Below are 26383 nucleotides of genomic sequence, written 5' to 3'. Positions count from 1 at the left end.
CAAAACCAAAGTGAATAAAATAAAAAGTTAATTATACCAGCACCAACCTTTCTATCTCATTTTTAGGAAGGCATTGGAGCTGATAATAATGAAAATTATCCAAGGGGATGAGCTTTTCGCTAATATTTAATATTAGAAATATAAATATTGAGTATTAAAAACCTAATATTTAAAATTTTATATATAGGGTTGGGTAGATAGTTGAAAGGGTTGGAGCAATCCCCATAGCACTTCCAGGTTTGTGGCCCGCAAAAACGTGTGGATCTATACGTGTATGTGTTTATATAGGTGCATACATATATATATATAATGAACACTAATGCAAAATGTTCAAAATTCAAACTCCAAACCCCCCCCCCCCCCCCCCCCCCCCCGCTCAGGGATCATTCCTGACTGGCTTGGGGGAACATATGGGGCGCCAGGGATGGAACCTAGGTTGGTTGCAAGCAAGAAAAGTGCTGCCCTACTCATTGTACTAACAGGTACTATCCTCCTGCCCAACAAAATTCAAATCTTTAATTTGAATTTGAGGGATGCAGAGGGAGGAGAAAAGTAAGGGGATGTAGGAGGACGTTTGATTTTATTTTCACGAAGTACTCAGAATCTTTGACACAAAAATGCTAATTTTTCTCTACACCAAATCCAAGTCGAAGAAGCTGATAAGGCAAGTGTAAACCTGATTGAGGGACTCCTTTTGGTGTTTCTTATGGATGCTATTCATTTTAAATTCTTATTCTAGTCTTACAGATAAAACAAGAGTGGGGACGGGCTTATTTTCACTTTGTAGAACCCACAATCCCCGCCGCTTTCCAAACTGACGGCAGAACCAATAAGCAGAGTTTCACGGATTTGGGCTCTCGGGCGTGAATTTCAGACTGCTTCTGCTTAGTCTGGCGTCAAAAAAAAAAGAAAAAAAATCTTGCCTAAGTGCTGGAGGAAGGTGGCCCTAATTTCCAGCCAGAAGTTGCCGGCAGGAAAGCGACCGCTGTCAGATGAGACCGGCAAAGAAGCGCGCCGGGTACCAATCCCGGGGGCGGAGCGAATGAGAGCCCCGCCTCTCAATGCAGCCAATAGCCTCGGGCGAGAGCGTGGGGCGGGGCGACACTTGCAGGTGACGTCGTGATTGGCACCGCGGTTCCGCCGCGAAGCTTCCGGGACGACTGGGCTACAGGAACTCTAAACGAGTGTTGACCGACCAAGTTTGTCTACTCTGGGGCACCGTAGTGACTCTCCCCGGCCGGACCGGGGCCGGGTAGAGTTGAGCCAGGTGGCTAGCCCCTGGCTCAGCCTAGGAGACCCAGATGGCTGCGGTGTTTTTAGTAACACTCTATGAATACTCGCCGCTTTTCTACATCGCGGTGGTCTTTACCTGCTTCATCGTGACTACTGGCCTGGTATTGGGATGGTAAGTGTCCCAGGGGCCAGTGGCAAGGGACCAAGGGGACTGACAGTCGGACAGAGGGGTCACAACAAGCATCCAAGGACGTCGGAGCCGGGAGTTTGTGGGGCTGGGGTGCCTTGACCTCTCCGGAAGCCGGGACCAGGAGCTCCTGCTGGACCCTGGATAGTAACAGGGTGAACCCATCACCTGCATTACTGCCCTTGCCACACTTTTTGGTCCCCTTCGCTGCGATCCTCTGGGGGTGGTGCCAGATTGAGGTCTATTCCCCAGCTTTGTTTTTAGATAATAAAACTGCCAGGAAGGCCCAAGTGTGGTGTTAGGACAGAATGCTTGTCCAGCAGGCGGCTCTTCAGGGTTGGGGTCGGCTATGTGTCCCCACGGAATCAAATTTCTGCTGGGCAGTAATCAGACTGTGCACTGTTGTTCCCCAGCTCGAACCGGAGTGCTGGACGGCAGACCTTTCAGCATAATTTACAAATGAATTCGGTTACCATTTGGGAAGGTAGTATCTACACATACTCCATGCCTTTGGAATGTAACATTTACTAGAGGGAATTGTAATGTCATAATTTGAGAGGCGAAAGAGACCCGAGACATAAGTAACATTAAGAGAGGAAATTAGTTTATTTGGGACAAGAGAACCGAGTGTTGGGTAACCTTGAACTACTTTCCAGCCCAGAGATTCTAAACTTTCTCTCTTGAGAACATGCCATTGTCTCAGGTTTTAGAGAAGCTAGTTGAAATCCCCCCCCCCCCCTTTTTTTGTAACCAATCCATTTGCTGAGGAGAGAGACTTGAGCTGGATTTTGAAGTCTGATTATCTTGTAACGTTAGTTAATATGTAGCAAAGAACGGAAGGGATTCAGAGAACATAACTGGAGCAGAGAGGTCCAGGCTGAGATGTGTTAATGCAGCGTGTAGAGAGGTTGAAAACCACTGGTTACTTCCTAGGTTATAAGGGCAGTTGATGGACCAGTATGCAGTACAGGTACTGATTCGCAGGTGTAAAAAGTTTGATGAATGCTGTTTTCCCCCGAAATGTCTGTGAAAACTAAGTAAATCAACGCTTTAATTACAGATATGTGTTTAAGGGAAGGATACAAGGTCCTTATTAATTTCTGAAACCAGATGTCATCTTTAGAATGGTTATAGCATTTTGGGGCCTGAGTGATAGCATAGGGTAGGGCGTTTGCCTTGCATGCAGCCGACCCAGTTTGATTCCTCCATCCCTCTCCGAGAGCCTGACAAGCTACCAAGAGTATCCCACCTGCAGGGCAAAGCCTGGCAAGCTACCTGTGACATATTCGATATGCCCCCCCCCCAAAAAAAGTAACAACAAGTTTCACAATGGAGACATTACTGGTGCCCGCTGGAGAAAATCGATGAACAATGGGAGGACAGTGACAGTGATATCATTTTGATGTTTTCTCACTGCTCCGGACCTTACTAGCAGCAGAAGGAGAAGTTGCTTTTTTTGTGGTCAGGGGGATGTTTCTTGATAGTTTCTGATTCTTGACCCATTACATTTATTAGTATTATTTGTTTCTAGGAAGTTTGAAATTGGAAGTTGGAAGGTAATGGTTAATTAGGAAAAGCAGCCCTAACTTAGGAGTGTTTAATGACTATAATGTCATTCTCTTAATGAAGTGTGATTTTCTTCCACTAAGGAAAGTAGTAACTATTTGATAATTGACTATATATATTTGGGCCACACACTGCTGTGCTTAATTCTTGCTCCTGGCTCTGCCCTTGGATCACTCCTGTTGGGCTCTGGGGACTATATAAGACGCTGGAGATAGAATCGCATGCAAGGCAAACACCTTACTCTCTGTACTATATCGCCAGCACCAATTGATTATATTTTTACATTTTAATTTTAAGTGAGCCAACAATTAATCTATCTTAGATAGCTATCTATGGACTGGGAAGAAGAAAGTGAGTGAAGGCCATATTAATGTTAATGGCAGTATCTGTGGATGAAAAGTAGTCAAGAACTTCTTTTTTTGTTATTTGGCAGTCATACCTGGCAATACTCAGCACTTATTTTTTGAATTTTTGAATTTTATTTTTTATTTTGCATTGAATCAGCATGTCACACAGTTACAAAGTTGTTCATGATATGTTTTCAGTCATTCAGTATTCCAACCCCCGTCCCTTCACCAGTGTACATTTTCTACCACCAATGCCCCCAGTTTCCTCTGCCACCTAACCCCCTGCCAGTCTACCTCTCTATGGCAGGCACTTCTCTCTCTCTCTCTCTCTCTCTCTCTCTCTCTCTCTCTCTCTCTCTCTCTCATTTTGGGCATTATGCACAGCGGGTAGGGCGTTCGCCTTACAAGCGGCCAACATGGCCGACCCGAGTTCGATTCCTCCACCCCTCTCGGAGAGCCCGGCAAGCTACCGAGAGTATTCGATATGCCAGACACAGTAACAACAAAGTCTCCAATGGAGACGTTACTGGGCCCGCTCGAGCAAATCGACGATCAACGGGAGGGCCTTTACCTTTTACCTTATAGTTTGCAATATAGGTACTAAAAGCTTATCATGTTTGTTCATTTACCTACTTTTAACATGCCCTTCTTATCCAGAGTGATCATTTCCAGCTATCGTTGTCATGGAGGTCCCTTCTCTTATCCTAACTGCATTCTCCCCCCACCACTTGAGTCAAGCTTCCAACTGTGAACCAATTGTCCTGACCCTTGTTTCTACTCTCCTTGGGAATTTAGTCTCATACTATGTTTTCTTGTATCCCACAAATGAGTCAGCACTTACTTTTTGATCTGTGCTCGGAGATCACTCCTGGCAGTGCTTAGAGACCGTATGCAGTGCTGGGGATCGAACTAGAGTTGACTATGTCGAGGCAAGCGCCTTAACTCATGCACTCTTTCTGGCTCCAGGAAATTCCTGTTAGTGATTTAAAGACCATACAGAGCTAGATAGTCCTAGCATTACCAGGGCTATGATTTGGTTTAAAAACTTTGTGTATGTAGGTATGACTTTTACATGAGTGGAAACCCAGATATTTATAGAACTTCTGGAAGTCCTGGCTAAGCACTGCCTGGAGCCATAAGATCATGTAAGTTCCAGTTACTTCCATCCCTTCCATCCAGATTGGGCCTAACCCAAACATTCTCTCTGGGTAAGCTTTGGCCATATAGATAAACTAGGATAAACTAGTGTTTTTTCCACTTTTTTTTTTTTAACTAACTTAAGCCAAGATTACAGATTGACTTTCTAGACCTTTTCCTGAGATCTGCGTTCTAGCTCCATCAGGATCCTTCCTCTAAGTTTTAAGCTGTTTTCTTTTGCTTTTACTTCTGTCCAAGTAGTGCTAGTTCCCCCGTCCCTCCCCCACCCGGCAATTGTTATTAATCCTTTGATTAATTAGTATCATCTTTTGCCTTTTCAACTCTTCAACATTTGGATAACATTTTGGTGGGGGGGGGGGTAAGGGGATTTAAATCCTTTCTGTTGAAATTCCTTGTGTGCTTTTAGTCTCTTGGCTGGATTACTAAAGATAATGATTATGGAGTTGTTACTAAGAATAGGGTGGGGAGGTAGAAGTCTATAATTTGTTACCTAGGGTTTAGTTTGGTCATAGTTTCAGCTCCTTGTCAATGAAAAATAGGATTTTTACTAATCTATGGCATGCTCTGGCATCACATCCAATCAGGTGAATACCCTTGGTTGATTGGGATGAAATGATTTTTCAAGTAAGAATCTTGGGAAACTGGGTGCCTAAATCACTTGACAATCAGGACAGAAATGACTGAAGGACTGAGAGAAGGAAGGGATGGTTGCTTGTGTTCAGTGGCATACTAATAGAAAGAAATGACAAGTCCTTATCATTAACACTCAGATCAAGAATTAGTCAGAGTGTCTATGGTCCTAAGGTACTTTATTTCATGTGGCTATGGAGCTAAACTAGGCAGTTTTAATTGTGCTGGTCACAATACATAGCCTTGTTGTGACTCATTTAGAATATCCATTGGGAAGGAGTAGAACCTTGAGATTTAAATAGGAATGTCTAAATAGACTTGGACAAAGCTGAGAATCTGGAAACACGTGTACTCCAAGCCTCTTCCATTGATGGAAGCAGTTTGTTTTCTGAGTCTGAGAAAACCTGCCTTCACTTGCTTAGAAGATCCTGTAATAGTATAGGACAGTTGCTTTGGTATCTATACTTAAGACTTACTCTTATTATCATTTTCCCAGAGGCCCAGGTCTCATCTTGCTCACAGAACAGGAGCAAAAATCTATTTGGGAATAGCCTAGTCTTTAAAGTACTCGCAAAATTTTGCTAGTTTTTATCCATTGGAACTTGGGGAACTATGTATAAGGAATATATATATATATATATGAACTATTTATAGTATATGAGGATTATGTTAAGCTAAGACAATAGAATATAATACTAGATAATATCAAATTTATTTACAGATTCTGTACCTAGTCTTCTGCTTGATTATTGGGACTTAGACTCTGAGATTGCCTATATTTAATAAGACTAACCATGTCAGAACTTTCCTAGAATAATTAGAAAGGAACCAGAAGACTTAGGTAGCTAGGAATATTATACAAGGTTTATTTTATTGCTTTATTTTGGGGTCAGAGCTGGCAATGCTCAGGACTTGGTCTGTGCTCTGTGCTCAGGGGACTGATTTTAAGTGGGGCTGGCCATGTGCAAGGTGAATGCCTTACCACAGTACTATCTCTCTGATCCATGGACTAGATTTATTGTGTGCAACCCACACACCCATTCACTTGCTACATCCTCCAACAGGACATGGATGACACACTTTTTACAGAAGCTGAGAAATATTCTCCTGAGAAAAGACAGGTATCCTTGGAGATCTCTGACTCCTGTCCTCTCTTGTGATGATGGTGATACTGACATTAGTGAGGATTTCTTAATGTGAGGTATAGTGGCAACACCTCTGCAGGGGTAGCAGTGGGTATAAGTTCCTTAATAGGTACTGAGAGGCAAAGCAGAGAATGTTTGGCCAAAGTATTTGGATCTTTGGTAATAAGTAGTGGGTTACAGAATCCCTGGGAGTAAAAAATAATAGGGATAGCTAACTTGTTACTGCAAAGAAGGAAACATTCTGGGTCTGGAGCTAGAATCCTCACTTGAGTTATTGTCTTCCCCACCACCTCTATCCCCTCCCAACAAAGGACAAGAAAAAAAAAACCGTAAAAAACAAACAGAAAAACATAACAAAAGCCTCTTCTAGTACTCTGCAACTCTAAGAAAGAACAAATCATTTATCCAGTGAACTGATGAAAGTACTGCCTTGGCATACTGCATGCGCGAGAAGGTCCCCTACATCACAGTGTGTTTGTGTTTTTAATTGGCAGTAGAACTCAAAGCAGAAGGGGTGATAAAAGTGTTTACATCTGGACAAAGACCTTAGTCTCAATGTAACCTATATTCTTGAAAGACTCATTGAGAGTCCAGACAGGAAAGGAAGTCAGTTCTACTGATTTGCTACTAACAAAAAGCTGAGAGGGGCTGAAGTGATAGTACAGCAAGTAGGGTGTTTGCCTTGCACGCGGCTGACCCGGGTTTGATTCTCAGCAGCCCATATGGTCCTCCCCCCCCCGCCCCAGCACTGCCGGGCGTAATTCCTGAATGCAAAGCCAGGAGTAACCCCTGTGCATTGCCGGGTGTGACCCCAAAAAAAAAGAAAAAAAAGAAGCTGAGAAAGTATGTGCAGGGCATAGGCAATATGAAAAACACCTTAGAATTGGGAATCTATAGGTTATTGTGAGGCCGAAATTTTTAAGCATTATAAACAATAACAGTAATTAATGGGAAAACACGAAAATGCAGAAGACTTTGTATAAAATTGAAATAGCAAAGGAAAGAGAATGGAAAATATAGAGAAACAAATGTTAAGGAACATACTTAGTTGGCATACTGTATTAATTGCCAAAATGATTCTGATTTGGCAAAGATAAGGATGAAATTCAGCTTTCTGTTTCACTGTTTTATTTTATTTCTAACATCACTAGAAGGAATAATAGCCATGATCTGATGCAAAAACACCAGTATTTTGGATATATATGTGCTAGATTGAGCTTTTAGCGTCCAGTGTGCAAGGCAAAGGCTCTACCTTTGAGCTACATCCCCAACCCAGTCATCAATTTCTTCATCCACATTTTTATGGAAACTTTAAGAAATGTTGAGTATAAGAGTGGAGGTCAAAGATACATCACTTGGTCTACTTATTGGTATTCCACGTAACCCCTTTGTTGGCTTGCTGGATTGCTGTTCAACCAGTCTCCAGTGTTTAACCTTACTCCAAATCATCTCTGTATATTGCATTATCTGCTAAATAAAACGCTATAGATATATTTGTCCAGTTATAAATTTACTCAGGTTGCAAGAGGTAATGTGGTTCCCATTAATTTCCCATTACGATTAGTCTTGAACTCAACATAAATTTTCATTGTGTCAGCTGCTCCCAAGACTGTGCACGTGATCTTAAATAACATTAAAATAAAGTTTAGGACAGGGGGCATGATTAGACCATAATGTCAAGCCACTCTTTTCACTTTGTTACATAATGAATTCTACTCCCCTCCCTTTCACCCCATGAAATGATGAGAATATCCGGTACTTGGATTGGCAAAGTCGGAAAAGGACTCTTGACCAAGTACTGGCTGCTCTGGCCATGCTTGCCTCACTCCTTTAAGAGGACAGACTAAAAAAATTTCTGTGATTATAATTCAGAAATGTAGTGTTAGGATATAATTTAGATAAGGAATAATGGGGGAGGGGACAAAGAGCAAAGCATTATCCTCATAAAGTGACCTGATTAACGTCAGTCAAGTGAATGACTTTGTGTTACACATTCTGTTTGTCAAAATATACCATTATGAGCATGGAAAGGCAAGTGGTAGGAGGTATGAAGACATAGCTGAACAAAACACTTAGATTCAGAACATACAAAAATTTTCTGTAAGTAAACAAGGAATTCAATGGGAAGATGAAATAAGGATTTGAAAAGGGCTTTCACACACACACACACACACACACACAGGCTTTCACACACACACACACACACACACACACGTACACACACATCCAAAGGATGGGAGAGGAAGGAATAATTGAAATGATGAAGAACACAGAGACAACATAGGGGTCAAGGCACTTGCCTTGCACTCAAGGTACCATCTGAGATGCTGGAGACTGAATCCAGTTTGGCCGTGTGCAAGGCAAACTCCCTACCAGCTGTACTGTTACTCTGGCCCAAAAGTTTTTCTGTTTCCTGTTTTCTTTCTTTCTTTCTTTCTTTCTTTCTTTCTTTCTTTCTTTCTTTCTTTCTTTCTTTCTTTCTTTCTTTCTTTTACTCCAAGTTGAAAGGAGAAGGAGGAAGAGGCAAGAGTTCTCTGTGGTTGTCTTAGGAAGGTTCTATCTTGTGTTCATCACTCCTCCTTCTTAACTTAATGTCTGAAAAGTACTTGGAAGTTGTGAGAGCACTTGATCATGATGATCAGAGGAATGACTGGCTGGGTCTCTGGAGCAAGGCAGATAAATGAGCTTGGTGCTTGGTGGGCGTGAATCCCACATACCTAACTTTGGGCCTTTCAATTCCTTGGAAAACTTGATCTTGAGTTGATGGAATTTGGCCAGAGGCATAGCAGCGATTTGGGGGCTGTCAAGAAGACTGAGGGCATCATCAGGTTGCTGATGCCCTTGCCCCCTGTCCCCCAGGATCGAGGCCAGGGCTGCTACGTTCACGGCTTACACGCTCTGGGTGGGCTGTAGCCACCAGTCCAGCAGAACCTGCCCAGGGGGCACACAGCCTCACCCTCGTTCTCTGGACAATTGGCTCTCAGGGAGCTTTTCCTCCTTAATATGCTGTGGGTGGCACTGGTGGTACAGACTGGTCCGGGGAAGAAATAGTGGCGGGGATGCCCTGCCAGCCATGAGTTGCCTGAGCCGGCCTCCCATGGTGGGAACCAGGGTGGCCCGTCAACTCTGGGTCCTGCGCTTCAGGGTAGTGCCAGCTTGGCTCAAAGAGCCCTGTTCGTTCATGCTAAATTGTCGCCACCGCCGACTGCTGCCCATAGCTGTCGTCTTCATGAGCCCTACTCCAGCTGGTGCTCCACAGGCGCCAGTTTGCTTCCACTTAAAGCCACTCTTTTGAGAGAAAAATATTTAAAGGGCACTTACATCATCCGTGCAGAAATTTTATGAGCCCATCGGCCCTGCTGTTGAGAGCGCTGAGAGTTGCTGCCACTCTGCCAGCTCTCACACCTGCTGGCTGTGGCACCACCATCTTCTCTTCCCTAACTGAAGATATTCTGATGCCCTTGTCTACTAATTGGAGTGTCTGTGTCATAGCTGGACTTATTTCTATTGGTTACTCTTTCTCCTCATTGTGGGTTATGGTTTCTTGTTTCTTTGAGTTTGTTACTTGGATGCCAAACTTTGTAGAATTTTGCTTGATTTGGTCCTAAATGTTTTTGAACTTCATTTTGGGACACAGTGAACTTACTTGTTAATAATTTGATGGGTTAGAGGCTTAATTTTTCAGCTTTGTAAAAAGGAGGACCTTGGGTAGTAGTTCTATAAAACTAAAGTCACCTGAATAAATTTTTGTTTTATTTGTTCATTTTATTGGCCTTCTCTTGATATTAGCTTTATGCATATGTTCTGAGATTTTTTCACTTAAAATTAAATTTTAAGCCTCAAGCAATAGTACAGAGGCTAAGGCTCTTGCCTTGTATGTGGTTTCAACCATTATACAGCGGTTCGAATCCTTATGATGCACATGGTCTGCTCTGCTCCAAGCACCCTCCAGATGTACCTCTGGCTTGAGCACTGCCAGGTGTGGCCCAAAACAATAAAACTTTTTTTTTTTTGTATTTTATTTTGGGGTGAGCAAACTCAGTGGTGTTCAGGGCTTATTCCTGACTCTCTGCTCTAGGACCAGTTCTGGAGGGGTTTGCAGGGCCGTATGTGGTGCCGGAGGATGGACCCCAATCATCTTGCAAAGCAGACACCATAACCTCTCTACTGTCTCTCCTACTATCAAATTTTAAGTGTTGTCAGGCACATCATCAATACAATTCAAACTTCTACTAAATATAGAATATTGTCCCCAGATTTTCTTTGTCTCTAACGTCACTCCATACTCCTATACCCCCAGAAGCAAACATCTGAATTTTTTTTCTATAAATTAGTTTTTCCTTCTCTTCACTTTCCCATCACAGAAGCATATATTAGCATGTTCTCTGCACTGAAAGACTTCCTTTGTACAGAGATTTGGAGATTTATAGATGGAATTATAGTTTCTCCTTTTCCGTTGCCGAGTACTACTGTTCCTTTGTCTAAATACAACAATTTACTCTTTTCTGTGGGTCTCTTTGATTTTCCTTTTATTATTACTATTCTACTGCTGTGCGTTTAAAGAGAAGAGGATGTATCCAAGTATGAATTTAACTGTGCCATGTAAAAGCCCCCACATTAACTAATGCACATTCATTTGTCTTATTTTATTTAAATCAAGTTAAACGTAGATGCTTTTTTTTTCCTTTTGGCTTTTTTTTGCCACACCCGTCGATGCACAGGAGTTACTCCTGGCTTATGCACTCAGGAATTACTCCTGGTGGTGCTCAGGGGGACCATATGGGATGCTGGGAATCAAACCCGGGTCGACCACCTGCAAGGCAAATGCCCTACCCACTGTACTATCGCTCCAGCCCCAAACTTAGATGCTTTTTCATCTAAGAATTCCACTGGAAAGCAGAAAATGTGTTAATTAACTGAAAAATTTTGTGTTTAAATGTTATTTCATCACTGTATCACTGTCATCCTGTTGTTTATCGATTTACTCGAGTGGACGCCAGTAACGTCTCTATTTGTCCCAGCCCTGAGATTTCAGCAGCCTCTCCTTACTCATCTTTCCCAATGATTGGAGGCTCTTTCAGGGTCAGGGAATAAGACCTGTTATAGTTACTGGTTTTGGCATATTGAATATGCCACGGAGACCTTGCAGGCTCTGCCCATGTGGGGATACTCTCGGTAGCTTGCCGAGCTCTCTGAGAGGCATATATATATATATATATATATATATATATATATTAGTTTGTATGTTAAATATGTAATTGCTCATCACTTAGAAACATTTAATAATCCAATCATTCTTTTGTCATGGGCATGTAATATATCTATAATCAATAAAGTTTTATTATTAACAGTAATATTAGTAGCAAAAGTATATTTATTTATTTATTTTTGCTTTTTGGGTCACACCCAGTGATGCTCAGGGGTTACTCCTGGCTCTGCACTCAGAAGTTATTCCTGGAGGTGCTGGGGAGATGGGATGCTGGGGATCGAACCCGGGTTGGCCACATGCAAGGCAAATGCCCTCCCCACTTTACTATCGCTTTGGCCCCAAGAGTATATTGATTTAACCAGTTAAAAAATAATTGCAATTCAATGGGACCTCTAACTTTTTTTTTAACTTGATTAATTTTTCAAGATAATGTAAATTGAATAACTATGATTTACTAATGAGGCATAACAATGTATTTTACATATGACATAAGTTTGTTCCATCTGTTAAAATTATATTTTATTTTATTTTTGCCTTCAGGTTTGGTTGGGATGTTCCAGTAATTCTGAGAAATTCGGAAGAAACACAGTTCAACACAAGAGTTTTCAAAAAGCAAATGAGACAAGTCAAGAATCCTTTTGGCTTAGAGATCACTAATCCATCTTCAGCTTCAATTACAAGTAGGTGGCAATTTTTCAAATTTTTTTTCCCTTTGTATCCCCCCTACTTAGCCCTTTAACTTTCTTTTATATTGATTTTTTTGATTGGACTTAAACATTTATTGAATGCTTATTTTATTATAGGAGCTATAGTACATACTACATATACAAAGACTAACAATTCACAAACATTGCTCCTATTTTATCACTGAATAAACAGAAGTATTTGTATGAAAAGATTGAAGTGTCCTAGGCTTCAATAGGAAGACATTGTTTTAGTATGCTGTTTTATTTATGTTGGTTTTTCAGTGCAGAGAACAGTATAAGGAAGGTGTAGCATAGCATAGTTATTGTAAATTTGCTAATCTTATAAAAAAAAGTCTTTTAACAGAAATTTTGTTATTATGTTGGTTTCAAATACTAATTTGGGGAGCAGAGTAGAGCGTTAGTATGGTGGGTAGGATGCTTGCCTTGCACATAGCTGACATAGGTTCAATTCCTGGCACCCTTAGCCTACCAGGAGTGATCTCCGAGCACAGAGTCAGGAGTAAATTCTGAGCATTGACAGAATGTCCCCCAAATTGAAAATAAAATACTAATTTATGGTGGTAGTTGTTTGTTTCTGTAGTTGAAGAAATAAATTGTCTGTATGATTCTCTAGGAATTAGGGACCCAGGAGAGTGAAGGAAAGAAATGGTTAAAGGTGCTAACATTTTGGGGAAACATTTTCCCAGAAATTTTTATGAAAGAAGTATTCCGAGTCCCCTCTCTTGTTTCCCTCTTACTCCCATCTCCCTTTCTCTCTCCCACCCCACCGTAATCACAATTAGTATTGAAAAGTAAATAGATAATTTATCTCTTAGGATTAGGAGCAATTCTAGTTAGATTGAAGCAAGAACCAAGGTAGGGAGATAAAAACAGACTAGCATTAGAAGACAAAGTATTTTGATGTGCCAGGGAAGGGCTGAGTCAGGAAGACTTGGGTCATTGCTTGGGTTCTCCATAGATGCTCCTGTTACTTAGTTAAGGAATAAAGCCAAAGAGTATGAATTAAGGTTTGAACTTATGGATTTTGAAGTACTTGTATAAGAGTTAAGCAGAGATGTGGTAGGCTGTTTTAGACCCAGCTGTCGTCTGTGAAGATTGTTTTGTACATTTGTTTACCTTTCTGGTATTAAAAAAAATGTTTTTAAGCAATGTGGTTTACAAAACTGTTATTTGTATTATCTTATCCATAAAAAATCTAGCACTACACCCACCACCAGAGTATTCACTTCCTTCTACCATCTTCCCTGTGTTCCCACCCCCATCCCAACCCCACCCACACTCTCCCCTATGGTGAGCTTTCTACTGAAAACCAGTTCTCAGGTTCTGTTTCCTTTGTTCTTTGCAGCACTATTCACAATCCTCTGTTCATTGCAGCACCATTCACATTAACCAAAAAATCTGGAAACAGTCCAAGTGACCAAGAAGAGATGAATAGGTAAAGAAACTATGGTACATATTCACAATGGAATATTACTGGGCTGTATGAAAAGATGAAGTCATGCAATTTACAGCTACTTAGATGGATCTGGCAGTTGGTAGCATAGTCAGTCATGATGAATGAAGTTAGAGGGAGAATGATAGATATAACATGGTCTCTCTCATATGTGAGATATAAAGAAACATGGTAGGGAAAAAACAGACACACAAAGGAAACAATTTTGGAATCTCAAACAAATGGTCTGAAAACTTTTCCAACTTTTGTTACTCTAGCTAGTGTTCTCTTTTTCCCTCAGAGTTAGGCTTTTAAAAGTAATTTGCATTTGCCTCTTCCTCCTCGCCTGTTTCTCTTTTACTCCTCATAGTGGGACAGTCTGATTTTTGCCTGTGTTCTCCACTCACATAAAATTCAGTGAACACTTTTCAAGCTTGATTTAATGCTGCCTTAACAGAGTTTGATTAGCTTTCCTTCTCAACCTGCTTCCTTTGCATCTGTGACAAATCTTGTTTAGTCATCTTCCTGTTTCTAACTTTCAGAATAAGTTGTCAAATATTCGTGTACCTACTCAACAGGTAGTAACAAAATATTTTTTTTTTGCACATCTGGTGGGGCACAGGGCCTATTCCTGACTCTGTGCTCAGGAATGGCCTCTAGCTGTGCTTGGGCGACTTTATCTAATGCCAGAGATTTGAACTTGGGCCAGCAGGATGCAAGGCAAGTACTTTAAGTCCTGTGTTACCTCTCAAGCCCTGGGTATTACTAAACTTGAATACATCTTGTTTCCTAGGGGTAAGTACAAAATCTTATTTTGTACTTTTAACCTACGAATTAATGGGAACTAGAGATCTTTTATTCCCCCGAACAACTTATAAGGGGTTCATTCTTTCATTTTTCACTTGGGAAGATCAATTTTTTTTTTCTTTTTGGGTCATACCTGGCGATGCACAGGGGTTACTCCTGGCTCATGCACTCAGGAATTACTCCTAGCGGTGCTCAAGGGACCATATGGGATGCTGGGAATTGAACCTGGGTTGGCCACGTGCAAGGCAAATGCCCTACCCGCTGTGCTATCACTCCAGCCCCGGGAAGACCAATTTTTAAGATATGATATAAAGGCTGAGGAGATGGGTCAGTCACAGGTCTAATGTATTTCATGTTTAGGCTCTGATTCTGATCTGGGCACAGTTTTTCCTCTGTGAAGTTATAAAAACATTGAAAAAGTCAAAACTGAGGCATTGAGAGTAAACAGACATTGGCTCCTTGTGTCAGGAGGTGGGGATATGAGGTTGTGTTCAGTGGTAGAGCACCTGCACTTGCATTGCATGTGTTAAGGCCACCCTGTAAAGAGTACATGTTAGAAACAAATGAAAAGATAACCAGTAAGTAGAAGACCTCTCAGCTTTGTCCAGCACACCAGGTGCCAATCTACAAAAGAATTGCTAAAGCACATAAAAATACCAATCATTCATTCCCTGATTTCTATGGGGAAAGAAGAAAGATTTTGGTGGAAATTGCACTCAGAAGGATAAAATTTATTTGTTAAACTGTGAAATGGTGAGAGCCATTAGAAATATCTCAATAGGACACTGAAATAATATATTAAGCGATGATCAAATTTCTAAAAGGTGATTTCATGTGGTTGTAGAACATTTAAAATCCAGCTCTTTTCCACTGTTTTATGCAAGGTGCTTTGCACATAGGAAAGAAAGGGAACTTTGGGATGCCTGATTTACTTGAAAATAAACAGAAAGTCTTTCAGTTTTAATCTTAGTCATTGTGTCCTCTTTACTAGTGGTGAGTTGTTGGTTTTTTCCTGTTATATAATAATGTACCATATTTTAATTTGTGATGTTCCTGAGTTCCCAAGAGATATGCTATAATGAAATTGAAAGTGTGCACTCAGAATATTAGTTGACTTGAATTAATTTGGTGCGGCAGTTGACTGTCCTTTTGTAAATAGCTTCCCCCCTCCTTCCAGCCCCCCTCAGTGAACAACAAAGCAGTAGGGCTAGGCAAACTGAATGGAATTTTAGAAAACTGTGTGGGCCTCTGTTCCCTACAAACCTAACGTTTTCATTTAAACTCCTCTTTCATTATCCTCAGCCTTGTCTTCTTGTATAGTAATTCTTTTACAGAAATTCTTCCAGGAGACTTAGGTCTTTCTGCCCAATTGTTTTTCCTATATATTGGCTCAAGTTTTTGACTATAGTCATGCACTACCCTCCCCCTCCCCGCCCCACCGTCTGATATACACACAACACAGTGTTTTGCTAGCCTATCTATCTTTTACACTGCCTTACTTGACTGTGATGGCCAGGCAGTGCTGGACATGCCGAGAGAAATCACACACTGGCCATGCTACTTCATTTGGATTCTGAGTGTTTTGGCTTGTGGCTATGTCTTTGTTGTGTTAATACTATTGATTGAAGGTATCATTGTGTGGACACTGAATTTCAGAAGATCATGAAAATATAAGAATGGGAACCCCCTTTGCAAAAGTAGCAGCTGGGTATATTTGAACTTTTGTTTTATTTATGGTTCATATCCAGTTGTGCTTATTCCTGACTCTGCATGCAGGGATCACTTTCTGATGCAGTTTGGCGGGGACCATATGGAGTGCTGGTTATTGAGTGTTGGCCATGTATACAGTGCTGTATTATCATTATTTAGTGTAAATGAATACTTTAAAATTATTTACTTCCTTTCCTTCATTGTTACAATAAACAGGTGTTGCATGCACTTCTGGCTGTGGTGCTTGTACATTTTAGCTGTGATGCTTTACAGGGACTCACACATCAGGCTACATTAATTATACACTTGGCCCTGATACACACTTAGCCACAGTGTATAAGTTTCTTGCAGCACTAGAGAATCACAGATGGCAGAGCTGCAGGGATGACCCTTCGTGCATGTGGCAATACTGGGAAATGAACCTATGACCTTATGGGGTAAGCATTTTTAAGCCACCGTGTTATCCCTGGACCTCTAATAAATTTTTTTTTAAACCCGGGCAACTTTATGAAAGGCTGTGGAAATAGAATTTCTTTAATTCTATAGTTCATTTTCAGTAACCTAAAATGTTCATTTGAGAGGCTTATTAAGTATAAATCAGCTTAATTTCCTATTGTTGGTATTCTCTGACACTTTTAGCACAGCGGTAGGGCGTTCGCCTTACAAGCGGCCAACATGGCCAACCCGAGTTCGATTCCTCTGCCCCTCTCGGAGAGCCCGGCAAGCTACCGAGAGTATTCGATATGCCAAACACAGTAACAACAAAGTCTCCAATGGAGATGTTACTGGGCCCGCTCGAGCAAATCGATGATCAACGGGAGGGCCTTCTCCATTTTAATCAAGACCATAACATCTATAGACAGGTCTTTTATATAGTTCTGAATTACTGAAACTCTCATTCTTTTAACAGAGTAAATAAAGTAGTTTTATATGTTCTAGAAATTGAATTTTTTAAGAGGCATATCCTTTATTGTTCTTTTTTTCTAATTATGTATTAATTTTTTTAATTTTATTTAAACACCATGGTTTACAAAGTTGTTCATAATACAGTTGTTAGGGGCTTTTGCTATTCCAACACCAATTCTACCACCTAAGTGACCTTCCTTTCACCATTGTCACCATTTCCCCAACCAACCCCACGCCAGGCTCCATAGCAGGCACACAATAATTTGTTTTATATTGCTTGCCACAACCAGATGGCTAAAGGAATTATCAAAAGTACTTCAGTAAAAGAAACTTTGTGAAAATTGTTAAATCTCACCACCAGGTTATTAAGTCTTTGAGGATCTGCTAATCTGTTTGTCACTAGTTGAGCCCTCTGTGTAATTGTTGGTTTTGTTGTTGAGTTTAGTTGGCTTCTGTGTTACTTTCTCATGTAATTTGGTGTGATCCTACTGGAATTTCAGTACTGTGGAATTTGGAGGTGTTGTTAGTGGACACTGGAGGTGTTGTTATGTGGCTACTCGTCCCAGATATTTCAGGATCTTTAGAACTGGAATGAGTCTGCAGAGCTCTATACTGAAGCGCAGGACTTAGGCTGTAGCTATTGATATGGCGGCAGCAGTGGAATGTGGGTGTGGCCGAGGGGCTTTGGCAGGACAGGGACTCAGCCTGCCTCTCTCCCAAGGGCACCCAGAATTTTCAGCTTGGGGCAGGGGGGTGGGGGTGGGGTGGAGCTATTATGTCCATGAATTTCAGCTGCTTGGCTTACATCTCCTTCGATATTTAGTCCATGAATGTGAAGAGCAATGGGTGAGTTGATATGATGGTGGCAATGGGTGAGGGCCCATTGTTTTTTTTCTTTTTGGGGTCACACAGGGGTTTCTCCTGGCTCTGCACTCAGGAATTACTCCTGGCGGTGCTCACGGGGACCATATGGGATGCTGGGAATCAAACCCAGGTCGGCTGCATGCAAGGCAAATACCCGATGCTGTGCTATTACTCCAGCCTCACCTGTTGTTCTTTTTTAGCAGAGAGATATAGATAGATATCCTCTCCATTGAGATGAACAGTAGTATGCTGTACATATCTCCACCTTACTTTTTTCCCATTTATTTTCATTTGTCAGTAATGAAAATATCTCTGTCTATATCTATATCTATATTTAACCCCATGAATTACAAAGTCACAAAGATATTTATGATTGAGTTTCAGGTTTATATTACTCAAATACTAATCCCTTCATCAGTGCCCACTACCCTCCACCCTCTCACCCCACAGCCTGCCTCTATAGCAGGCACTTTTCCTGTCCTCTGTTATCCTAGTGTTCCCTTCCCTAACTGATCCCCTTCACCCCTGGCCCGGAGGCAGGCTTCCTACTCCTGAAGACCAGTTCACCTGCTCTTCATTTCTATTGCTACTGGGCATTTGATATTCCCTTACGAAGTTTCTTTATATTCCACACATGAGAGAGATGATTCTGAGTCTGTTCCTCTCCCTCTGACTGATTTCACTCAATATGATACTCTTCAGATCCATCCAAGTTGCAGCAAATTGCATGATTTTATCTTTCCTTGTGACTGAGTAGTACTCCACTGTGTATATGTACCATAGTTTATTCAGTTATCTGTTCATGGAATTTGGATTGTTTCCATATTTTGGCTATTGTGTATAGTGCTGCAATGAATTTAGGAGTGCAGATATCTTTTCTGCATTGTGCTTTGGGCCCTTGGGGTATATTCCCAAGAGTGGAATTGCTGGATCATATGGAAGCTCAATTCCTTAGTTTTTTTTGAGGAATGTTCATATTGTCTTCCAAAAAGGTTGGACCAGTCAACATTCCCACCAGTAGTGAATGAGAGTTCCCTTTCCCCCACATCCTTGCCAACAATGGTTGTGCTTGTTCTTTTTTGATAAGTGCCAGTCTTTGTGGTATGAGGTGATTTCTAATTTCCCTGATAATTAGTGATATAGAGCAATTTTTCCATATGCTTTTTAGCCATTTTTACTTCTTCTTTGAAGATACTCCTGTTTATCTCTTCTCATTTTTTGATAGGGTTAGATTTTTTTCTCGCAGAGTTCTACCAGTGTTTTATGTATCTTGAATATTAACCCTTTGTCGATGAGTGGTGGGCAAATGATTTTTTCCAGTCCATGGGCTGTCTTTGTATTCTTTGTTTTCTTTTTAGGTGCTAAAGCTTCTTAGTTTAATGTAGTCCTATCTGTCTATATTTTCTTCTACTTGCTTGATCAGTGGTATTTCATCCTTAAAGATGCCTTTATTTTCAGTGTTATAGGGAGTTCTGCCTACATTTTCCTCTGTACAGCTTATAGATTCAGATCTGATATGTGGGTCTCTAATTCATTTTTTATTTGACTTTTATGCATAACAATATACAGAGGTCTGAGTTCCTTTTTTTTTTTTTGCATGTGACTAACAAATTTTCCTGAACCACTTGTTGAAGAAGACTTCTTGCTCCATTTCATATTTTTTGTTCCTTTATTGAAAATTAACTGACAACATACCTTAGGTCTGACTCTGGGTTTTATATTCTATACCATTGATATGAGGGTCTGCCCTTGTTCCAATACCATGCGGTTTTAATTACTATAGCTTTATAGTACAGTTTGAAGTTGGGGAAAGTGATAACTCTCATTTTTTTTTCCGAGGTTTGCTTTAGCTATTCAAGGAGGTCTATTGTTCTATATACATTTTTGGAGTGTTTGCTCTATGTCTTTGAAAAATGGCATGGGTCTCCTTATAGGGACTTCTTTGAATTTATAGAATGCTTTGGAGAATATTGCCATTTTGATAGTGTTAATCCTCCCAATCTATTAGTATTGGATGTGTTTCTATTTTATTGTGTCCTCTGTCATTTCTTTCTTCTTTTTTTTAAATGTAGGAGTATTGCTATTTATTCAGCCACCGATTAGACTGATTCGATTGGGCATGAACTCCACCTTACTTTTTTTCCCCCATTTTTTATAATTTTATTTATTGAATCACTTTGAGAGCAATTACAAAGCTTTTGGGTTTATGTCTCGGTCATACAATGAAACACCCATACCTTCACCAGTGCCCATTCTCCACCATCAAACACCCCAGTATACCCCCATCCCACACCCTCCCCCTACCTGGGGGGAGATGATTTCCACATCACTCTCTCTCTACTTGGATTACATTCAATATCTAGACACCAGACCCACCATTATTATTTGGGATTTTACCCCAACACTCAGATCTGCCGAAAAGGCAACAGTAGACAATTTGTTTTCTATTGCTGGTTATGAATAACATATGATGTTGCACAGCTGCAGTAGTGGCTGTGCAATTTTGAGATTCCAAAATTTTAACAATTAAATCTGGAGGGATTTCTGCCAAAACCTACTGGGTTCCGAGATTTGTTTCTGAGTCTCTGGGATCATGGCCACTAAGCACCTTGATCAGGAGCCAGAGAGGTCGTTTGTGGGTGGCGACTCGGAGTCTTGTTGGGATGGGGAGGATGGGCCGGCTCCACCCCCATCCCGTGAGGCCCCACTTGTCTTGTCACTGCGGGCCCAAACCTCACTGTCCAGTGGCCTTTGGAGGATGGTGGCCACCGAGCCACCAGCGGGCAGCAGGTAGAGGGACAGCACCCTTTCTCCCCTGGGGTGGCCTTGTAACAGTAACCTACTGCAGGGTTCAGACGCATTTTTGCCAAAAGCCGCTGGGTTTCAAGATTTGTTTCTGAGTCTCTGGAATCATGGCCGTTATGCAGCTTGATCAGGAGCCAGAGAGGCCGTTTGTGGGTGGCGACTCAGGGTCTTGTTGGAGCAGGGAGGAAAGGGAGGAAAGGGCGGCTCCACCCCCATCTTATGAGGTCCTGTGTGTCTCGTCACTGTGGGCCTCCTCTAGAGGATGGCGGCCACTGGCTCGCCAGGGGGAACAGACCAAGGCACGAAACCTATTCCCACCTGGGGTCGCCCGGTGCCGGTGCCCAGATGCATTTCTGCCAAAAGTTGCTGGGTTCTAAGATTTGTTTCTGAGTCTCTGGGATCATGGCCATTAAGCATCTTGATCAGGAGCCAGAGAGGCCGTTTGTGGCTGGCGACTCGGGGTCTTGTTGGGGTGGGGAGGAAAGGGCCGCTCCACTCTTATCTTCATGAAGCTCTGTATGTCTCGTCACTAAGGGCCCAAATCTGACTGTCCAGTGGCCTTTGGAAAGTGGCGGCCACCGAGCTGCCAAGGGAGAGCAGGCGGAGGGACAACACCCTTTCCCCCTAGTTGGTCCGGCACTGTTAATCTATTGTGGGGACCAGATGTATCTCTGCCAACAGCCGTTGGGTTTCGAGATTTGTTTCTGAGTCTCTGGGATCATGACTGTTAAGCAGTTTGATCAGGAACCAGAGAGGCCTTGCCTCCAATTATATAGCTGAGCTGGAGGTGGTTTGTGGGTGTGTCTCCCACATACCTAAATTTTGGCTGTTTACTTTCTTGGTAAACTTTGCCCCAAGTTGTTGGGGTCTGGCCAAAGGCACAGCAGCAATTTTGGGGTATCTGGAAGTCTGAAGTCACCATCAGGCTGCTGATGCCCTCGCCTCACAGGTACAGATTGGCCTGCTGGTGGTACCATACCCCCAGTCTTTCATTTCTTGAAGTACTGTTTTTAGTTTTTTGTTTGTTTTGTATAGGCCTTTCATTTTTTTAGTTAAGCCAATTTTTAGCCACTTTAATTTATCAGGCACAAATATGAGTGGGATTTAAGAAAAATATCTTTCTGTTCTATTTCACTATATGTATATTAGGAAAGTCATGGACTTGTTTGTTAATTTTGTAGCCTGCCACTTTACTGTGCAAATCTATCGTTTCTTGGAATTTCTTTCTTTTCTTTCTTTTTTGGTGATCTATATGGTTTTCTAAATACAGTATTATGTCATCTGCAAATAGTGAAAACTTGACTTCTTCCTTTCCTATCTGGTACCCTTGATATCTTTTCCTTGCTTACTTGCTATGGCAAGTACTTTTAATACTATATTGAATAGAAGGGATGAGAGTGGGCTACCTTGTCTTGTGCCTGATTCTAAACAGTTAACAGTAAATTTTAAAGATACATACAGATATTTTTATATACCTCAGTCCTTTAAGAGCTGCATAAAAGTTCATTGTATTATTAACGTTGTATTCATGTAATTCCTTATTGATGAACTTTGGGTACATTATGGCATTTTTATATAACTTTTGCTACTAGTGTACATCTTTTAACATTTTTCTTATTTTTGTGTGAGTAATTCAGTAATATTAGTAATTATTTTCTGGGTTTCTTTTCTCACTTTACATGTTCTTTTTCCTCGTTTTCACTTTCCCTATCAGTTTTTAACTTTTTTTTACCTTGCATAGTCAACTTCAACAATTATAGAAAGAAAAAATACATGGTGGCTTTTGCTATATGTATTTCAAACTTTTATTAATGGACTATTTTTATTCAACTATTTGATAGATCATTAAAAATAGTTAATTTGAATTTTTCATTCTTAAGTTAATAACTGATAATTGGAATCTTATAACAACTTGAAATATAATTCTACTCCAATTATCTATGCGGTTATTTCTAGTTACAATTACCTTATGTCTCTACTACTCCACATTCTGAGAATCTGCCTCAATTTTGTGTATGCTCTTGAACACTGAGAAGAAAAGTGGCAAGTATGACTCTGATAAAGGACTCTGTGGAGCTTACTGAATTATCTGTGAGTAGGGAGATTCAGAGAGCAAGGCTGGAGAGCAGGAGATAGTAATTGAAAGTGTTCCCATTGGTCTAGTAAATACACTAGGAAGTCAGCACTCTCTGTTGCAACTTTTACTGCCAGCAGTATGACATAGTGGATGTGGCTCCCCTTGAACTTGATGTCAGTACAAGTGCCATGAGTTGGGGGAAAAAAATAGTAGATTGTGTGTATTAAGACCCATGTGTGTCCTAAATAAAAAGGCAAAGTATACCATTTGTATGAACACTTACAGTTTATATAATTTATTCAGATTATCCACTTAATCTGTTATTTACTCAAATTGTAATGTTTTAACAAATGAATGAAGTGGTTAAATGAAACTAGGCTATTAATGGCGGATAAAATGTCATGGACTCCCTATTCTTTCCTCAGAATACTTGACTTAGTACATGGAAGATTGTAAGACAGCAGAGTGCATTCCTGTTAATAAAGCTTTTTTTTTTTTCTAACTTTTTTTTCTTTTTCAGTGATCATCTTGTGCTCACTATGGGTTGTGTATATCTTCTTTTGGAGACCATATGACTATTTGTTTTAGTTAGGATGATATATACCAATGGTTTACTTTTGTTTTATTTTGTATTGTGTCCAAACTTGGTCGTGCTCAGTGATTACTCCAGGCTCTGTGCTCAGGGATCACTCCTGGTAGGGCTCAGGGTACTGTATTGAAACCGGGTTGGCCATGTGCAAAGCAAGAACCCTCCCCATTGTACTATCTCTCTGGCCAGTGATTTTCAACCTTTTAACACCTGCAGTCTGGCACCACTCTGTGGCTCAGTGGGTGAAGACCTTAGCTCTGAACTTTATATGCAGAATCAATGGTTTCCATCTTCTTTCATCTCTGGACTGGCACTGGCCCAGAAAGCAGTGGTTGAAAATACCTGTAAATGCTATTAGAGTGATGGGTTATTAAAATGTGTGGGAAAAATATCTTGAAGCCCCCCCCCCCCCCCCCAAAATGTAAATTGAACATTTCTGAGCTTACATGTATAAATAATAAGAAACGTTTTTGGATCTTGCTTCAGAATTGTGTAGACATTGAGGGTTTTTTTAAAAATTTCATCTTGTCTTAAGAGGACAGATCTTTCATTTATAGATCCTTTTATGAGTTCCTTTACTGCCATTAGCATGGCCAGCATCCAAAAAGATGCTTTTGTTATTCTCTGTGCATAATTACATTAAGTAATTGTCTTGTTTTCTACAGCTGGCATAACTCTGACAACAGACTGCCTTGAAGATAGCCTCCTGACATGCTACTGGGGGTGCAGTGTTCAAAAATTCTATGAAGCTCTGCAGAAGCACTTTCATTGCTTCCGAATAAGCACTCCCCAGGCATTGGAAGATGCTCTGTATAGTGAATATCTCTACCAAGAACAGTATTTGTATCCTTTTATCTGACATATCCATTAGCATATGAACATTTTGAACACTTAGGCTTCATGAATAAAATAACATATTGCTAAATTATTATGGATCACCATTGGCATGTTACTGCATTTTTTTTATAATGGTAATTTACCTTTACATTTTTCAAAAAGCATTAAAAAGGACAGCAAAGAAGAAATATATTGCCAGTTACCCAGAGATACAAAAATTGAAGACTTTGGGACAGTGCCCAGATCACGCTTTCCATTGGTTGCACTGTTAACCTTAGCTGATGAGGATGATCGAGAAATTTATGATATTGTAAGTCATCTTAAAGTTGTAGACACTTATGATATTTAATTTGAGAAGCATTTCCTTGAACTAATAATGACAATAAACAATACCCAGTGTTCATTTTTTATTTTAGATTTCCATGATATTAGTGATTCATATTCCTGATAAGACTTACAAACTCTCCTGCAGAATATTATACCAATATTTGCTCCTGGCTCAAGGTCAATTTCATGATCTTAAGGTGAGTCTTACTGTGTTGTCTCATTTCTGTCTCTTGTTTGTAGAATTTCAAGAAGATATTTATGATTTATAAAGAGGGTGTGCTATTTTTCAGTTAGTCAGAGTGGCTCACTTGATTTGCTGTTGGGTAGAGCTCATACATTTTGAGCTCCTCTCATGACCCCAGATATAAAGCATGATTGCTATTTGTCATGTGGTTGAAATTAGTTTCTTTGCTTTTCAGCAACTCTTCATGTCTGCAAATAATAATTCCACTCCTGCCAGCAGTTCCTCTCCAGAAGCAAGAAGCACAGAACAAAGTTTGTTGGAAAGGGCTGGACTGTCTGAAAGTGAAGTGGAACCTCCAGAGGAAAATAGCAAAGACTGTGTTGTCTGCCAGAACGGACCTGTGAACTGGGTGCTCTTGCCGTGCAGACACACGTGCTTATGTGATGGTTGTGTGAAGTACTTCCGGCAGTGCCCAATGTGCAGGCAGTTTGTTCAGGAATCATTTGCACTCTGCAGTAAAAAAGAACAAGATAAGACAAACTGAAATGCCCTTTGAGGATGTTACAACTGAAAAGTATACCTTCTACTGAGGATGCAGTGATTTGTGTCCTTGGAATTTATCATGGCATGGAATCTACCATATTGACTGTCAGTGAAAATTCTATTTCAGTGTTCTATTTGTATAGTACTTGGGTGGTGAAAATTAATTCTCATACTGGATACCATCTGTGTTAATACATACAAAATTTGTGCAACTCTTGAGAAGAATGTAAATGTTTGGCCTTTTACCAGCTAGAGGATTTCATTTAGTATTGATTCAGAAAATTCTGAAAAGCAATTTATCTAAAATTTAACAAGGTAAAAATTATAAGTTTTCTGAATGCTTTTCTTTAGGTATAATCTGGTCTAATTAGGGGAGGAAAATGGAATTTGTCTTCAAGTAATTGGGTGTTTCCCAGTTTACAAAGGAGTTGGAAAGGGATTCTAACTTATATCCTTCCCTGATATATCAGTCTGATAAATATTCTCTGCTTGGCTTCTAATTTTCTGTATAATTATAGTATTAAGACATACGCATAGGTCTTTTTTTTTTTTTAACAGAGCTTAAGTTATAAAACACAAAGTCCAATTCTAGATCTTCCCGGTGTGTCATAGGTTCAAATGATACTCATGTATAGGAGGCAGTTAATCACAAAGTGGATAATAAAAATGTTTTTGATAATTAAATTTATTGTCAAATATGGGTAGATTAGTAGAATGTTATCTACCAGGGAAAAATATGTTGATACTCAATATCTTTCCTTAGATTTCCTCCTTTACATTGAATTCATCCAAAATTGGGAGGGTGGGGAGATTTGTCAGAAAAATCATTAGATGAAACAAATATGTGGCCAGGGATGTGACTCAGAGGTAGAGCACATGCCTTGTTTTCTGGGTCCAGTTCCCGAAACTGTGAAAAAACTGTCATTGTCATTGACCTCCCGTTGTTCATCGATTTGCTCGAGCAGGCCCAGTAATGTCTCCATTGTGAAACTTGTTACTTGGCATATCGAATACGTCGGGTAGCTTGCCAGGCTTGCCGTGTGAGCGGGTGAGATACCCTCGGTAGCTTGCGGGGCTTTCTGAAAGGGGCGGAGGAATCGAACTCGGGTTGGCCGACCCG

The 26383-nt window shown here is 40.6% G+C and overlaps 1 protein-coding gene across 1 annotated transcript; it reads left to right on the top strand.

The window, feature by feature from the left end:
* Positions 1–1178: 1178 nt before the first annotated feature.
* CGRRF1 (cell growth regulator with ring finger domain 1) lies at positions 1179–25814 on the top strand. The gene is made up of 6 exons (XM_056134251.1): positions 1179–1405; positions 12016–12155; positions 24038–24215; positions 24372–24519; positions 24626–24733; positions 24956–25814. Exons 1-6 carry the CDS (start codon positions 1302–1304, stop codon positions 25262–25264), a joined length of 987 nt encoding a protein of 328 aa, XP_055990226.1. The 5' UTR covers positions 1179–1301; the 3' UTR covers positions 25265–25814.
* The last annotated feature ends 569 nt before the right edge of the window (positions 25815–26383 follow it).

This window comes from Sorex fumeus, unplaced genomic scaffold (genome assembly GCF_029834395.1).
Source record: "Sorex fumeus unplaced genomic scaffold, SorFum_2.1 ptg000098l, whole genome shotgun sequence".
Classification (NCBI taxonomy): Eukaryota; Metazoa; Chordata; class Mammalia; order Eulipotyphla; family Soricidae; genus Sorex; species Sorex fumeus.
This window is presented reverse-complemented; position numbering and strand designations above follow the sequence as displayed.